The sequence below is a fragment of the Colius striatus genome, chromosome 25, assembly GCF_028858725.1.
Source record: "Colius striatus isolate bColStr4 chromosome 25, bColStr4.1.hap1, whole genome shotgun sequence".
Lineage (NCBI taxonomy): Eukaryota > Metazoa > Chordata > Aves > Coliiformes > Coliidae > Colius > Colius striatus.
The window spans coordinates 5,223,590-5,239,827 of NC_084783.1; the positions used below are offsets into that span (position 1 = coordinate 5,223,590).

Genomic DNA, 16,238 nt, shown 5'->3' on the forward strand with positions numbered 1-16,238 from the left:
GCCAGGCAGCGAGAGACAGAGAGAAAGGGTGGGGGGCGCGGGGTGGGAGAGGTGGGGGGGAGGAGGAGGAAGGGGAGGAATGGGCTATGGGGGGCACAGTGGGTGTGGGGAGGGGATTCTGGGATCTATGGGGTGCAGAGAGGTGATGGGATGCAACCCCTCACCCTCCTTTCCTTCTCCCCCTGCCCCACCCCAACAGTTCCCTCCATCTTTTCCCTGCCAGACCCAGAGGCTTCAGGTGAGGGCAGCTCTGGGGGACGTCGGGAGGGGCTTCAGGGGGGATTCAGGGTAGGGGGGGCTGCTGTAGGGGTTTGTGGGTTTCTGGGTCGGGTGCTGCAGCTGAGTTCATGCAGTGTTATAAAGGATCTGGCCATGGGCTACAGGGGTCTGAGCACCGGCTAGGAGGGTTTGCACGTGGCTATGGGGGTTCTGGACATGGCTATGGGGGTCCAGGCATGGTCTAGATTGGTGTCTCCACTTGGCTACGAGAGTCTAGGCACAGGCTACAGGGATCTCCACATAGCTTTAGGGGTCTCACCATGGCAGCAGGGGTCTGGGCACTGGCCACATGGGTCCTGGCACTGGCTATGGGGTCTCTAACTATCTAAGGGGGTCTTGACACTGGCTATGGGGGTTCAGGACATGGCTATGGGGGTCTCCACTTGGCTACAGTGGTCTGGACACTGTGTCTGGGGGTCGGCGCATGGCTACAGGAGTCTGGGTGGCTGCAGGGGTCTGTGCGTGTCAGTGGGGGTCTGTGGGAGTCTGTGGGTGGCTGCAGGGGTCTGTGAGTGGCTGTGAGGGTCTGGGTGGCTGCAGAGGTCTGTGGATGGCTGCAGGGGTCTGTGGGTGGCTGGAGAGGTCTGTGGGGATCAGTGGGTATCCGGGGGTCTGTGGGTGGCTGTGGGGACTTTGAGTGGCTGCAGAGGTCTGTGCGTGGCTGCAGGGGTCTGTGAGGGTCTATAGGTGGCTGCAGGGGTCTCTGGGTGGCTGCAGAGATCTGTGGGTGGCTGCAGTGGTCTGTGGGTGACTGTGGGGGTCTGTGGGTGGCTGTGGGGGTCTGTGGGTGGCTGCAGGGGTCTACAGGTGTCTGTGGGGGTCTGTGGGTGGCTGCAGGGGTCTGTGGGTGGCTGCAGGGATCTGTGGGTGGCTGCGGGGGTATGTGGTTGGCTGCAGGGGTGTGGGTGGCTGCAGAGGTCTGTTAGTGGTTGCAGGGGTCTGTGAGTGTCTGTAGGGGTGTCTGGGTGGCTGCAGAGGTCTGTGGGTGGCTGTAGGGGTCTGGGTGGCTGCAGAGATCTGTGGGTGGCTGCAGGGGTCGGTGGGTGGCTGCAGGGGTCTGTGGGTGGCTGCAGAGGTCTGTGGGTGGCTGCAGAGGTCTGGGTGGCTGCAGGGATCTGTGTGGGTCTGTGGGTATCTCTGGGGATCTGTGGGTATCTCTGGATCTGTGGGTGGCTGCAGGGGTCTGTGAGTGGCTGCAGAGGTCTGTGGGTGGCTGCAGGGGTCTCTGGGTGGCTGCGGGGGTATTTGGGTGGCTGCAGAGGTCTGTGGGTGGCTGTGGGGCTGCGGGGGTCTGTGAGTGGCTGCAGGGGTCTGGGTGGCTGCTGGGGTCTGTGGGTGGTTGCAGGGGTCTGTGAGTGTCTGTAGGGGTGTATGGGTGGCTGCAGAGGTCTGTGGGTGGCTGCAGGGGTCTGGGTGGCTGCAGAGGTCTGTGGGTGGCTGCAGAGGTCTGTGGGTGGCATCAGGGGTCTGTGGGTGGCTGCAGATGTCTGTGGGTGGCTGCAGGGGTCTGTGGGTGGCTGCAGGGGTCTGTGAATGGCTGCAGAGGTCTGTGGGTGGCTGCAGAGGTCTGGGTGGCTGCAGGGATGTGTGTGGGTCTGTGGGTATCTCTGGGGATCTGTGGGTATCTCTGGGGATCTGTGGGTATCTCTGGATCTGTGGGTGTCTGCAGGGGTCTGTGGGTGGCTGCAGAGGTCTGTGGGTGGCTACAGGGGTCTGTGGGTGGCCGCAGAGGTCTGTGGGTGGCTGCTGGGGTCTGTGGGTGGCTGCAGTAATCTATGGGTGGCTGTGGTGGTCTGTGGGTGGCTGCAGGGGTCTGGGTGGCTGCAGGGGTATGTGGGTGGCTGCAGAGGTCTGTGGGTGGCTGTGGGGCTGCGGGGGTCTGTGGGTGGCTGCAGGGGTCTGGGTGGCTGTAGAGGTCTGTGGGTGGTTGCGGGGGTATGTGGTTGGCTGCAGGGGTGTGGGTGGCTGCACAGGTCTGTGAGTGATTGCAGGGGTCTGTGAGTGTCTGTAGGGGTGTCTGGGTGGCTGCAGAGGTCTGTGGGTGGCTGCAGGGGTCTGGGTGGCTTCAGGGATCTGTGTGTGACTGCGGGGGTATGTGGTTGGCTGCAGGGGTGTGAGTGGTTGCAGAGATCTGTTAGTGATTGCAGGGGTCTGTGAGTGTCTGTAGGGGTGTCTGGGTGGCTGCAGAGGTCTGTGGGTGGCTGTAGGGGTCTGGGTGGCTGCAGAGATCTGTGGGGGTCTGTGGGTATCTCTGGATCTGTGGGTGGCTGCAGAGGTCTGTGGGTGGCATCAGGGGTCTGTGGGTGGCTGCAGGGGTCTGTGGGTGGCAGCAGGGGTATGTGGGTGGCAGCAGGGGTCTGTGGGTGGCTGCAGAGGTCTGTGGGTGGCTGCAGAGGTCTGGGTGGCTGCAGGGATCTGTGTGGGTCTGTGGGTATCTCTGGGGATCTGTGGGTATCTCTGGATCTGTGGGTGGCTGCAGGGGTCTGTGGGTGGCTGCAGACATCTATGGGTGGCTGCAGTAATCTATGGGTGGCTGTGGTGGTCTGTGGGTGGCTGCAGGGGTCTGTGGGTGGCTGCAGGGGTATATGGGTGGCTGTAGAGGTCTGTGGGTGGCTGCAGAGGTCTGTGGCTGGCTGTAGGGCTGCGGGGGTCTGTGGGTGGCTGCAGGGGTCTGGGTGGCTGCAGGGATCTGTTAGTGATTGCAGGGGTCTGTGAGTGTCTGTAGGGGTGTCTGGGTGGCTGCAGACATCTGTGGGTGGCAGCAGGGGTCTGTGGGTGGCTGTGGTGGTCTGTGGGTGGCTGCAGGGGTCTGTGGGTGTCTGTAGGGGTCTGTGGGTGGCTGCAGGGGTCTGTGGGTGTCTGTGAGGGTCTCTGTGTCTCTTGGCACTGTGCATAGGGGTCTCCATACAGCCCCTGGGGTCTCCCCACATGCCCACAGGATGGCTGAGGCAGTGCTGGCGGCACTGGGGGCAGCTGCCCCGTTCCTGCGCCTGGGCGAGCGCGAGCGGCTGGCAGCCACCACCAGGCCCTTTGACCCCCGCGCTGAGTGCTTCGTCCCCCACCCTCGTGAGGAGTTTGTCAAGGGCAAGATCCTGGGCAGGCAGGGGGGAGACGTCACCGTCCAGACCGAGCTGGGGGAGGTGGGTAATGGGGGAGGGAGGGGATGGGGGTGGGGAGGGGAGTAAAGGGTTAATGGTGGTGGGAGAGGAGTGAAGGGTTACTGGGGGGCAAAGGGTTAATAGATAGTGGTTGGGATGGAGGAGGGAACAGCCCCTAAACCCAGGGACACCTCCTGACCCATGGGGACACCACGGACCCCTGGAGATACCCAGCAACTCATGGCACATCCCTCAAACCATGGAGATATTCCCAAGCTGTAGGACACCTCCAACCCCTGCCATGTCCTCACCATCCCTGGGGACATCTTCGAACCTTGCGTAAACCCAAAACCCACCCATGAGACATCCCCTAACTCATGGGACACCCACCAACACATGGGACGTCCCCCAACCCACAGAGACATCCACCAACTCATGGGATGTCCCCCAACCCACAGAGATACCCACCAACCCATGGCACATCCTTCAACCCATGGGATGTCACCCATCCCATGGTGATGCCTCCAAGCTTTAGGATACCTCCCACCCCTGACATGTCCCTACAACCTCTGGGGACATCTCCAAACCTTGGAGACACCCCCAACCAGCCTATGAGGCATGTTCTAACTCATGGGACACCCACCAACCCATGAGGTGTCCCTCAACCCATGGGATGTCCTCCATCCCGTGGACATACCCCTAACTCATGGAGACATCCTCACAACTCGTTCTGCTGTCCTCACCCCCACAGACAGTGACCGTGAAGGAGGCCGATGTGCACCCCCAGAACCCGCCCAAGTTTGACAAGATGGAGGACATGGCCATGCTGACCTTCCTCCACGAGCCCGCTGTCCTCTACAACCTCAAGGAGCGTTACGCTGCCTGGATGATCTATGTGAGTCTCTGGCACCACCAAAGCTTCTCCAGACCCCACCTGGAATGGGGGACAAAGCCTTCTCAGCCCCCTCATGCTACCAAGACCCAGCACCTCCCAGCCCCAATGTCTCCCCTCCTGGGTAGGTGGCAGCTGGTGGCCTTGCCTCACCTGCCCCTTTCTCCAGACCTACTCGGGGCTCTTCTGCGTGACCGTCAACCCCTACAAGTGGTTGCCCGTCTACAACGCCGAGGTGGTGGCTGCCTACCGGGGCAAGAAGCGGAGCGAAGCTCCTCCCCACATCTTCTCCATCTCTGACAACGCCTACCAGAACATGCTGACGGGTAGGGACCCCCTGCCGAGACCCTCCACTACAAGACTCCAGCCCCCCAAAATGAGTCCCGACTTAGCTGTGACCTTAAGAACCTCCTCAGTCCTCTACTATCTCCCCCACACCTGGTCCCACTTGAACTGGTCCTCACTGGTTGAGCTTCTCCAAGCTTCCCCCCCAAATCCCAACATCTCCCCACCCTTGGTCTCACCTGACTCCTCTCCTCCGAGCAGACCGAGAGAATCAGTCCATCCTCATCACGTAAGTCTCTCCACACCCCCATGCTCCTGCCCCATGACGCTGGGTTGAGGTGAAGAAGCCCCCATGGTGTTCTCCAACATCCCACCAGTGGAGAATCCGGGGCGGGGAAGACGGTCAACACCAAGAGGGTCATCCAGTACTTTGCCAGCATCGCTGCCATCGGCGACCGCAAGAAGGAGGCCACCAATAGCAGCAAGGTGGGACCTCAGGCCACGTCACCCTGATGCTGGGAGGCCTCCCAGTAGTGACCAGGCCCTGCAAACCCTCCCCACATTGTCCCCCCACCCCACCAGGGCACCCTGGAGGACCAGATCATCCAGGCCAACCCCGCCTTGGAGGCCTTCGGGAACGCCAAGACTGTCCGCAACGACAACTCCTCCCGATTTGTGAGTCCACAGGGCGGGTCCATGGGACGAGGTCCTTGAGGTGGGAGCTGCTGGGGGAAGGTGGCACCTCCACCCTCATGTCACGGCTTTCCCAGGGCAAGTTCATCCGGATCCACTTCGGGGCCACTGGGAAATTGGCATCGGCTGACATCGAGACCTGTGAGTGGACCGAGGGCTCCAGGAGAGGACATCCTGGTTGCCCATCAACCCCCTCATCCCACTGTCTCCATCTCCTTGTCCCCAGCGTCCACCCACCTTCTCTCTGTCTCCACCACAAATCTCCTGGAGGAGGATGCCCTGGTTGTCCATCGACCCCTCAACCACAGCTCCACCCACCTCCTCACCCCACCATCCCGCTGACCCTCTATGATCTCTATGTCTTGGCCATCCCTCTCCTCATCTCTCTAATCTCCTCATCCCCATCCTCCACGCACCTTCTCTCTGTCTCCACCACAGATCTCCTGGAGAAGTCCCGTGTTATCTTCCAGCTGAAAGCTGAGAGGAACTACCACATCTTCTACCAGATCCTGTCCAACAAGAAGCCAGAGCTGCTGGGTGAGCACCTGAACACTTCTCCTTCCTCCACTCCTCTTCTCTGCTCCTTCTTGGAGCTCTTGAGGGCAATTTGGGGCCCAAACACTCAGTTCTTGTCTCCATGCCGGGGCCACCTCGGAGCAGAGATGCTTCTCATCACCAACAACCCTTACGACTACAGCTACGTCTCCCAAGGAGAGGTGACTGTGGCCTCCATCGACGACTCGGAAGAGCTGTTGGCAACTGAGGTCAGCAATGGGGAGGGGGGAGGTCAGCATCCTGTGGGCTGAGGAGAAAGGGAAGTGGATGGTTGAGATGGTAGAAGATGGAGGAGTCCCTAGGTGGGTGGATGGATGGATGGATGGATGGATGAGTCCCTGGGTGGATGGACACACTGAGGAGCAGCAGGAGGGGCTGAGGGCCACCCAGATGGTATCCATCAGCTGGAGATGCCCCTCACCTGTCTGCAGAGCGCTTTCGATGTCCTGGGCTTCAGTGCTGAGGAGAAAGCCGGTGTCTACAAGCTGACGGGTGCCATCATGCACTTTGGCAACATGAAGTTCAAGCAGAAGCAACGGGAGGAGCAGGCGGAGCCGGACGGCACCGAAGGTGGAGATGGAGGGACGTTGCAAATTTTGGGGTCACCAGGCTTCCTCTGAGCCAGGCTGGGAGGAGAAGGTGGGATCTGATCAGGTGTCTTGGTGCCCGCAGATGCCGACAAGTCAGCCTACCTGATGGGTCTGAACTCAGCTGATCTCCTCAAGGGATTGTGCCACCCCCGGGTCAAGGTGGGCAATGAGTACGTCACCAAGGGGCAGAATGTCCAGCAGGTTTACTACTCCATTGGGGCTTTGGCCAAGGCTGTCTACGAGAAGATGTTCAACTGGATGGTGGTGAGGATCAACAACTCGCTGGAGACCAAGCAACCACGGCAGTACTTCATCGGTGTGCTGGACATCGCCGGCTTCGAGATCTTCGATGTACGTTCTGGTTGACCCACTTGGCTTGACCCAGTTGATCTCATTGGGTGGTCAGTTGACCCCTTTGAGTCTCAAGTTGATCTCATTGATTGAATGAGGTGGTCAGTTGACCCTGTTGGACGTGGACACGAGCCCACGACATGAATCATTGACCCCCCTGGGTCAACTTCTCTGCAGTTCAACAGCTTCGAGCAGCTCTGCATCAACTTCACCAATGAGAAGCTGCAGCAGTTCTTCAACCACCACATGTTCGTGCTGGAGCAGGAGGAGTACAAGAAGGAGGGGATTGAGTGGGAGTTCATTGACTTTGGCATGGACCTGCAGGCCTGCATCGACCTCATCGAGAAGGTACTAGCTCCTGGGGGCCTGCTGGGGCTGAGGGGGGCTCCTGGAGGAGACCCTTCCACTCAAAATGTCCTAGGGAGCATGAAGGCAGATGGTTGGGTTGTGTCTGGCCAAACAGGTCTTGGCCAATCATCTCTTCTCCTCCCCAGCCCATGGGGATCATGTCCATCCTGGAGGAGGAGTGCATGTTCCCCAAGGCCTCGGACATGACCTTCAAGGCCAAGCTCTACGATAACCACCTGGGCAAGTCGGCCAACTTTGGGAAGCCACGCAATGTCAAGGGCAAGCCCGAGGCCCACTTCTCACTCGTGCACTATGCTGGCACGGTGGACTACAACATCATTGGATGGCTGGAGAAGAACAAGGACCCCCTCAATGAGACGGTGGTGGGGCTTTACCAGAAATCAGCCCTCAAGCTCTTGGCCAGCCTCTTCTCGAACTACGCTGGTGCAGACACAGGTGGGTGGGTGGGTGGATGGATGAGTGATTGGGCAACAGAGGGATGGCTGCGTGGGTGGGTGGGGGAGATATCCTGCTCATGAGAGTCACCTCCTGTCCCCTCCCACCCCTCTTTCCCCAGGTGGTGACGGAGGGAAGGGGAAAGGGGCCAAGAAGAAAGGTTCCTCCTTCCAGACCGTCTCAGCTCTGCATCGGGTGAGAGATCCACTTGGTGGCTTTGCCATGGGGCAGAGGGAGGACAAAGCTCATTGCTCAACCCTCTCCTCCATCCTCTCCCCACCAGGAGAACCTCAACAAGCTGATGACCAACCTCAAGACCACCCATCCCCACTTTGTCCGCTGCCTCATCCCCAATGAGCGGAAAGCACCAGGTGAGAAAAGGGTGAAGATATGTATGGTGGGGGAAGGTTTGGAATGGGCTTACAGACAATCAACCATCCTTCAATCCCCACCCCCTAGGCGTGATGGACAATCCCCTGGTGATGCACCAGCTCCGCTGCAACGGGGTGCTGGAGGGCATCCGCATCTGCCGCAAGGGCTTCCCCAACCGCATCCTCTATGGGGACTTCCGACAGCGGTAGGAGAAGGCAGGTGGTGGGTGGGGACGAGGTGGACACAACCTCCTTCCCCCCAACGGGACTGATACTTGAGGCGGGGGTGGGGTGTGACCTGAGCACAGGTACCGGATCCTGAACCCCACAGCCATCCCTGAGGGCCAGTTCATCGACAGCCGCAAAGGCGCCGAGAAGCTCCTGGGCTCCATTGACATCGACCACACACAGTACAAGTTTGGTCACACCAAGGTGAGGGGCAACGTGGGCTCTGCTCCTGGTGGTGTCACCAGCCAAGAAGGCACGTGGACACCACCCACCTCTCCACCTGCCCATCTACATCCCCTCCATTTCAGCCACCAGCCCACCTGCTTGTCCCACCAACCCTCGCCCCAGGCAACTCGTCCTCTCACCCACCTCCTTCCTCCACCAGGTCTTTTTCAAGGCTGGGCTGCTGGGGCTGCTGGAGGAGATGCGAGACGAGCGCCTGTCTCGCATCATCACCCGCATCCAGGCTCAGGCCCGGGGACAGCTCATGCGCATCGAGTTCAAGAAGATCCTGGAGCGTCGGTGAGAGCTTGGACTGGACTTTTCTCCCATAAGGGAGACCTCCAGAGAGCAAGGGGTCACCAGGTCCATGTGTCTCTGTTGTAGGGATGCACTGCTGGTGATCCAATGGAACATCAGGGCCTTCATGGGGGTGAAGAACTGGCCATGGATGAAGCTCTACTTCAAGATCAAGCCCTTGCTGAAGAGTGCTGAGACGGAGAAGGAGATGCAGGTGCATGGAAGTGACAGGGAGGGGAGGTTGAGACAACAGATAATGTGGATTGGAGAGGACTGGAAGTGGCTGTTGTTCTCCTGTGCTCTGTCACAGAGCATGAAGGAGGAGTTTGGGCGGCTGAAGGACGCCCTGGAGAAGTCAGAGGCCCGGCGGAAGGAGCTGGAGGAGAAGATGGTCTCCATGCTTCAGGAGAAGAATGACCTTCAGCTCCAAGTGCAGGCTGTGAGTGAGCTTGCCCCTCATTGATGGAGGTGCCCCCCACCCCACTGGGGCCACCCCATTTCACCCACCACCCCAAACACAGGAGCAGGACAACCTGAATGACGCCGAGGAGCGCTGCGACCAGCTGATCAAGAACAAGATCCAGCTGGAGGCCAAGGTGAAGGAGCTGACGGAGCGGCTCGAGGACGAGGAGGAGATGAACGCTGAGCTGACAGCCAAGAAGAGGAAGCTGGAGGATGAGTGCTCAGAGCTGAAGAAGGACATTGATGACCTAGAGCTGACGCTGGCCAAAGTGGAGAAGGAGAAACATGCCACCGAGAACAAGGTAAGGGTGGGGAGAGGCCTTGACCTCAAGCTGAGGGGACTTGCCTCAGCCTGGTTGGGTTGAGAAGACTCAAGGCTTGTTAGGTTGGATGGAGAAGATCCAAGGCTGATTGGCTTCTCCTGCATCTCCTAACTTAGGCCCAGCCCAGCCAATTCCAAGAACTGAACCAGCACCAAGCTGGAGGTCTGACGTTTCTCCTCTTGGCAGGTCAAGAACCTCACAGAGGAGATGGCTGGGCTGGATGAGACCATCGGCAAGCTGACAAAGGAGAAGAAGGCCCTGCAAGAAGCTCACCAGCAAGCACTAGACGACCTGCAGGCAGAGGAAGACAAAGTCAACACCCTGACCAAAGCCAAAGTCAAGCTGGAACAGCAGGCAGATGATGTAAGCATGGGTTGGTCCCACCATGGGCCCTACCAAGGAGCTCCCTGGGGCAGGAATGTGGGAAATGGGAGGCTTCTCCCCATTTCTATGTTGTCATGCAGCTCGAAGGCTCCTTGGAGCAGGAGAAGAAGGTCCGGATGGACCTGGAACGGGCTAAGAGGAAGCTGGAAGGCGACTTGAAGTTGACCCAGGAGAACATCATGGACCTGGAGAATGACAAGCAGCAGCTGGAGGAGAAGCTCAAGAAGTAAGGCTGAACTTCCCTGCCCAGGTGTGACCTAGCGAAGGGGTGTGGGCAGAGACCTCAGTGCTCTTCACCTTCCTCTGCAGAAAAGAGTTTGAGGTCCACCAGCAGAACAGCAAGATCGAGGACGAGCAGGCTCTGGCCATGCAGCTCCAGAAGAAGCTGAAAGAGCTGCAGGTGAGGGACCTGAGACACAGCTGGGCTGGGCTGGGCTGAAAAGTGCCTCCAGCTGGTCAGGTTGGATTGAGTTGGATTGAGGAGCATTCAGCTAGTTGGCTGAAGAGTCTCCAGTTGGTTGGGTTGAGTTGAAGAGTCTCCAGACGGTGAGGTTGGGTTAAGCGGACAAATCAGGTAAGAGCCAAGGCCAATGCCAAGCTGTCCATCTCCTGGCGCTCAGGCGCGCATCGAGGAGCTGGAGGAGGAGCTGGAGGCGGAGCGGACAGGCAGGGCCAAGGTGGAGAAGCTGCGCTCGGACCTGTCGCGGGAGCTGGAGGAGATCAGCGAGCGTCTGGAGGAGGCGGGTGGTGCCACGTCGGTGCAGCTGGAGCTCAACAAGAAGCGGGAGGCTGAGTTCCAGAAGATGCGTCGGGACCTGGAGGAGGCGACGCTGCAGCACGAGGCCACGGCTGCCGCGCTGCGCAAGAAGCACGCCGACAGCATGGCCGAGCTCGGTGAGCAGATCGACAACCTGCAGCGCGTCAAGCAGAAGCTGGAGAAGGAAAAGAGTGAGCTCAAGCTGGAGCTGGATGACATTGGTTCCAACATGGAGCAGCTCCTCAAGGCCAAGGTGAGAAGGCCAAGACATTCCCACTCTCAGCTCCACCATGGCCATCAGCCTCCTGCTCCAACCCTATCTCTCCTCTGTTCCTCCAAGGTGGCCATGGAGAAGGTCACCCGCACCATGGAGGACCAGGTGGCTGAGCACCGGGCCAAGCTGGAGGAGACCCAACGAGTCCTCAATGACACAAGCACCCAACGGGCCAAGCTCCAGACCGAGAATGGTGGGAAGCCCTGAGCCCATGGGCTGCCCCACTCCCAAACCTACATCTGCACCCCCTGGCTAAGCCCTGAACACCTCCCATACCTCCACAGGAGAGCTGTCCCGCCAGCTGGAGGAGAAGGAGACCCTCATCTCTCAGCTCACCCGGGGCAAGCAGTCCTACACCCAGCAGATGGAAGACCTGAAGAGGCAGTTGGAGGAGGAAGTGAAGGTGAGGTCCGTGGGGTGGCACAGAAGATCCGGGCGTTGCGAGAAGGGCCACAGGATGATGTTCTCCTTTGCCCTGACGTCGGTAGCACTGGAAAGGAGTTTAGTGAGGTTGGGTGTTTGCATCTAAGGAGGGTTGAGATGGTCTAGAGAAGGTTGGGATGAAGAGTACCAAAGCCACCTGATCCGGAAGATGTCAAGACAGCTCTGGGTGACATAGACCTGGTGGTCTCACCTTCTCCTCACCCCCTGCCTAGGCCAAAAATGCACTGGCCCATGCGCTGCAGTCGGCCCGGCACGACTGCGACCTGCTGCGGGAGCAGTACGAGGAGGAGACGGAGGCCAAGGCCGAGCTCCAGCGCTCACTCTCCAAGGCCAACTCCGAGGTGGCCCAGTGGAGAACCAAGTACGAAACAGACGCCATCCAGCGCACCGAGGAGCTGGAGGAGGCCAAGTGAGTCACCTCCCAACGGCCAGTGGCACCTCCCTTCCTCCCACTAGCACCAGGACCATCTAGAGCATGCCCAGCTTAGGGAACCTAGAACCTGCCTTGAGTGACTCAGATCCCTCGAGAGCCTCAGCATCCTCCTGCTCCCGGACACCTTCATTTTAGAGGTGCATGGGCTGATGGTTGGTGTCTCCATCCTTCTGGCAGGAAGAAGCTGGCCCAGCGGCTGCAGGAGGCCGAGGAGGCAGTGGAGGCTGTTAACGCCAAGTGCTCTTCCCTGGAGAAGACCAAGCACCGTCTGCAGAACGAGATCGAGGACCTGATGGCAGACCTGGAGCGGTCGAACGCGGCCGCCGCCACCCTGGACAAGAAGCAAAGGAACTTTGACAAGGTGGGAGCTGGTGGACATGGGATGGGGGTGAGCAGGGTTGGATCAGAGGCTGGGTGACCCCTTGCTTCTCCCTAGATTTTGTCTGAGTGGAAGCAGAAGTTCGAGGAGTCGCAGACGGAGCTGGAGGCATCACAGAAGGAGGCCAGGTCCCTCAGCACTGAGCTCTTCAAACTGAAGAACGCCTATGAGGAGTCGCTTGAGCACCTGGAGACCTTCAAGAGGGAGAACAAGAACCTCCAAGGTGAGACCAAATACCTCCCCCAGCCCACCACCTCCTCCTCTGCCACCATCCACAAACCTGCTGATCTCTTGCCCCTGCAGAGGAGATCTCGGACCTCACCGAGCAGCTGGGCGCTGGCCACAAGACTGTCCATGAGCTGGAGAAGGTCCGCAAGCAGCTGGACGCTGAGAAGCTGGAGCTTCAGGCAGCGCTGGAGGAGGCTGAGGTGAGCATTGCTGCAGTCCCAGACATCCTCCTGGTTTCCTCGGTGCTCCTAAAGGTCCTGCCTGTTCCCCCCAGGCCTCCCTGGAGCATGAGGAGGGCAAGATCCTGAGGGCCCAGCTGGAGTTCAACCAGGTCAAGGCTGACTACGAGCGCAAGCTGGCCGAGAAGGACGAGGAGATGGAGCAGGCCAAGCGCAACCACCTGCGGGTGGTGGACTCGCTGCAGACCTCGCTGGACGCCGAGACCCGCAGCCGCAACGAGGCCCTCAGGCTGAAGAAGAAGATGGAGGGCGACCTCAACGAGATGGAGATCCAGCTGGGCCACGCCAACCGCGTGGCTGCTGAGGCCCAGAAGCAAGTCAAGACCTTGCAGGGCTACCTCAAGGTACCTCTGGGCCACCTGTCCCACCGTCAGCACCAGCACCACCCTCACCATGGAGCTGCCCACTCTGCTCACCCTCTTTCTCCCCACAGGACACCCAGCTGCAGTTGGATGATGTGGTGCGGGCCAATGAGGACCTGAAGGAGAACATCGCCATCGTGGAGCGGAGGAACAACCTCCTGCAGTCGGAGCTGGAGGAGCTGCGAGCCGTGGTGGAACAGACCGAGAGGGCCCGCAAGTTGGCCGAGCAGGAGCTGCTGGAGGCCAGTGAGAGGGTCCAGCTCCTCCACTCGCAGGTGAGAACGTCCTCCAGGAGCTCCCAGGAGGAACGTCGGGTGTCAAGGGCAGCAGTCGCTCCTGACACAGGGCACCCAGGATCTCCTCTGGGAGAGGGATGTGGCAAAAGCTCCAAGGACACCTCCTGAGGTCCTCTCTCCCACCTCCAGAACACCAGCCTCATCAACCAGAAGAAGAAGATGGAGGCCGACATCTCCCAGCTGCAGACTGAGGTGGAAGAGGCCATCCAAGAGTGCAGGAACGCTGAGGAGAAGGCCAAGAAGGCCATCACCGATGTCAGTGTTGTGGGGGGAGAGACTTCTGGGACCCCTTCCCCTGTGGGCTGGGGGAGAACAGGCCTCACAGCTCCTCCTTCTCTCCCGGGGCAGGCGGCCATGATGGCGGAGGAGCTGAAGAAGGAGCAGGACACCAGCGCCCACCTGGAGCGGATGAAGAAGAACATGGAGCAGACCATCAAGGACCTGCAGCTGCGTCTGGACGAAGCTGAGCAGTTGGCCCTCAAGGGGGGCAAGAAGCAGCTGCAGAAGCTGGAGGCCCGCGTGAGGGAGCTGGAGAACGAGCTGGAGGCCGAGCAGAAGCGCAACGCCGAGAGCGTGAAGGGCCTGCGCAAGTCCGAGCGGCGCGTCAAGGAGCTCGGCTACCAGGTGGGATGCAGCAGGGGATGGCAGCCCAGAAGGTCGCCCGCTGGCCCTGTGGCCACTGGGACCAACATCCCTGCCCTAGAACACAGTTGGGCTGAGGTGCAGAACGATGTGGGTGACCCAGACCCCTCTCTGCCTCTATGGCCAGTAGCATGACCTAGAACACAGTTGGGCCATGAGCCACGTCCTCCGTCCCCAGGTGCTGGGACTGAGCCAGAACCTCAGGTGGGACCTTGGCAGGGCCAAGAAGCCACCTTGGCCCAGGGGGAATGCCACCTTCTGCCCCATGGCCAAGGTGCCCCAGGGATCTGGAAGGTTCCACCCATGCCAAGAACATTGCTAATGGTCTCCTGATCTTCATTGCTCTTGCGCTGACCCGAAGCGTAGGGCTGGGGGAGATCCAACCAACACATGTCTCACCTCACAGACCGAGGAGGACCGCAAGAACCTGGTCCGGCTCCAGGACCTGGTGGACAAGCTCCAGCTGAAGGTCAAGGCCTACAAGCGCCAGGCAGAGGAGGCGGTGAGTGCTGGAGGGCAGCTGTGGGGACACCTCCAGGAGGGGAGCTCCACTTGGCAGGGGTCAGGGAGTGAGGAGAGCGGGTCAGGAGAGAGGTGGGCAGAGAGATGGCGGAAGAGATGAGTGGGTGGCTGGAAGGTGGGGGAGATGGTAGTGGGACAGTGGTGAAGGTGAGGAGGTGGTTGATCAGTTGGATAATGCTTGGGGGGCTGGAAGATGGGACAGTGAGATGTGGGGCAACCCCACTGATGCCCCACCTCCTGCCACCCCCATCCCCAGGAGGAACAGGCCAACACCAACCTGGCCAAGTTCCGGAAGGCGCAGCATGAGCTGGATGAGGCAGAGGAACGCGCCGACATCGCCGAGTCCCAGGTCAACAAGCTGCGGGCCAAGAGCCGCGACATCGGAGCCAAGGTGGGACCCTCCTGCCCCAGAGCCATCCCATGCCTCCTTGCCACCCTCAGCCCACCCCATGCTCACAATTCCCTTTGTCTCTCTCCATCAGAAAGGACTCAATGAGGAGTGAAGCTCTGGACTCCCACAAGTGTCAACCCCTTGGACCTCTATCTGCCCTACACATCCTCTCCCCATCCTCCTGACCTTGGTGCACCAATAAAAGTCGTTGAGCAGCAGCAGTTGGTGTGGGGAGGGGATTGGTAGGGGAGGGGGTTGGTGAGGGACATAGTTGTGCCCCACATAATGGCCGATGGCCCCACATCCCCCATGTCCCACCACATCCCCCACAATCTTCCATGTCCTCCCCAACCCCCATGTCCTACCACATCCCATCACATCCCCCATGTCCCATCACATCCCACCACATCTCCCATGTACCACCACCTCCCCTACACCCCACAAAATCTTCCATATCCCCCATTTCCCACCACAACCTCCCTGATCTTCTGTGTCCATGTCTCCCACATTCCACCACATCCCCCATGTCCCACCACGTCCCCCACATCCTTCCACATCCTCCACAACTCGCACATCCCACCACATCCCATCACGTCCCTCCACGTCCCATCACATCCCACAACATCTCCCATGTAACACCACGTCCCCCACATCTCCCACAACCTTCCATATTCCCCAATGGCGTACCACAATCTCTACAACCTGTGTTTAATGTGACCATCAGGTGAATGACCTGCTCAGCCAGGCAGTTGAACTCGAGGAGGTGGAAAAGCTCAGGAGCATCAGGGAGTGCGAGGGAGACTGAGAGGGTGGACTGAGAATCTGCAGTCCCTGAGGTGTGAGCAGAAAGTTGAGGCTTCACAAGAAGTACAAGATCCTCTACCATCTTCTAGACAGGTTAACAGAGGAGACCTAAGAGCTGGCGGGGAATGGATACAGGTCCCTTTGCAGCCTCCCCAGCTGCCAATGTGCAACAGCCCTGGGGCTTTTTGAGAGCCAGGCAATGGAATATGAAGATGTAGATGCACCTGAGGAGTTGCCCAGGGTGAGTCAGTCACCCTCATGCCTTGGAACTGCCCCAATTCAAAAGAAAAGGACGGTTATAGTAGTTGGTGATTCCCTTCTGAAGGGAACTGAAAGCCCCAAATGTCGACCAGACCCATCTCAGAGAGAGATCTGCTGCATCCCTGGGGCCTGGGTTTGACACGTTGCCAGGAACCTCCCTGGTCTGTTGTGGCCAGCTCACTATACTACCCACTGTTGGTAATGCAGATTGGTACTGATAAGGATCAAAAGCTATTAAAAATGACTTTAGGGCACTGAGGAGAATGCTAGATGCAAGTGAGCACAAGCAGTGTTCTCCTCCACCCTCTCATTGCAGGGGGAACACTGAACAAATAAGGAAATCATACTTGATTAACAGGGGGCTCAGAGACT

At 59.4% G+C, this 16,238-nt stretch overlaps 1 protein-coding gene across 1 annotated transcript; it reads left to right on the forward strand.

The window, feature by feature from the left end:
* Positions 1 to 3,218: 3,218 nt before the first annotated feature.
* On the forward strand, positions 3,219 to 14,913 carry LOC104555590 (myosin-6). The gene is made up of 38 exons (XM_062015054.1): positions 3,219 to 3,419; positions 4,129 to 4,272; positions 4,439 to 4,595; positions 4,816 to 4,843; positions 4,932 to 5,040; positions 5,137 to 5,229; positions 5,325 to 5,388; positions 5,686 to 5,784; positions 5,908 to 6,011; positions 6,234 to 6,372; positions 6,475 to 6,743; positions 6,921 to 7,091; positions 7,238 to 7,547; positions 7,669 to 7,742; positions 7,831 to 7,918; positions 8,007 to 8,124; positions 8,227 to 8,350; positions 8,532 to 8,668; positions 8,753 to 8,879; positions 8,976 to 9,104; positions 9,187 to 9,429; positions 9,637 to 9,813; positions 9,915 to 10,060; positions 10,144 to 10,234; positions 10,455 to 10,844; positions 10,932 to 11,058; positions 11,150 to 11,268; positions 11,522 to 11,718; positions 11,920 to 12,103; positions 12,179 to 12,344; positions 12,425 to 12,549; positions 12,624 to 12,932; positions 13,022 to 13,225; positions 13,376 to 13,501; positions 13,595 to 13,870; positions 14,295 to 14,390; positions 14,667 to 14,801; positions 14,893 to 14,913. The coding sequence occupies exons 1-38, from the start codon at positions 3,219 to 3,221 to the stop codon at positions 14,911 to 14,913; spliced, it is 5,817 nt and encodes a 1,938-aa protein (XP_061871038.1).
* The last annotated feature ends 1,325 nt before the right edge of the window (positions 14,914 to 16,238 follow it).

Bases quoted from the DNA above. Each gene is read 5' to 3' on its own strand.
- LOC104555590 (XM_062015054.1), top strand. From the start codon at position 3,219: ATGGCTGAGGCAGTGCTGGCGGCACTGGGGGCAGCTGCCCCGTTCCTG. The intron at 9,814-9,914 runs GTAAGCATGGGT...GTTGTCATGCAG, and splicing joins TGGAACAGCAGGCAGATGAT to CTCGAAGGCTCCTTGGAGCA. The intron at 11,269-11,521 runs GTGAGGTCCGTG...CCCCCTGCCTAG, and splicing joins AGTTGGAGGAGGAAGTGAAG to GCCAAAAATGCACTGGCCCA.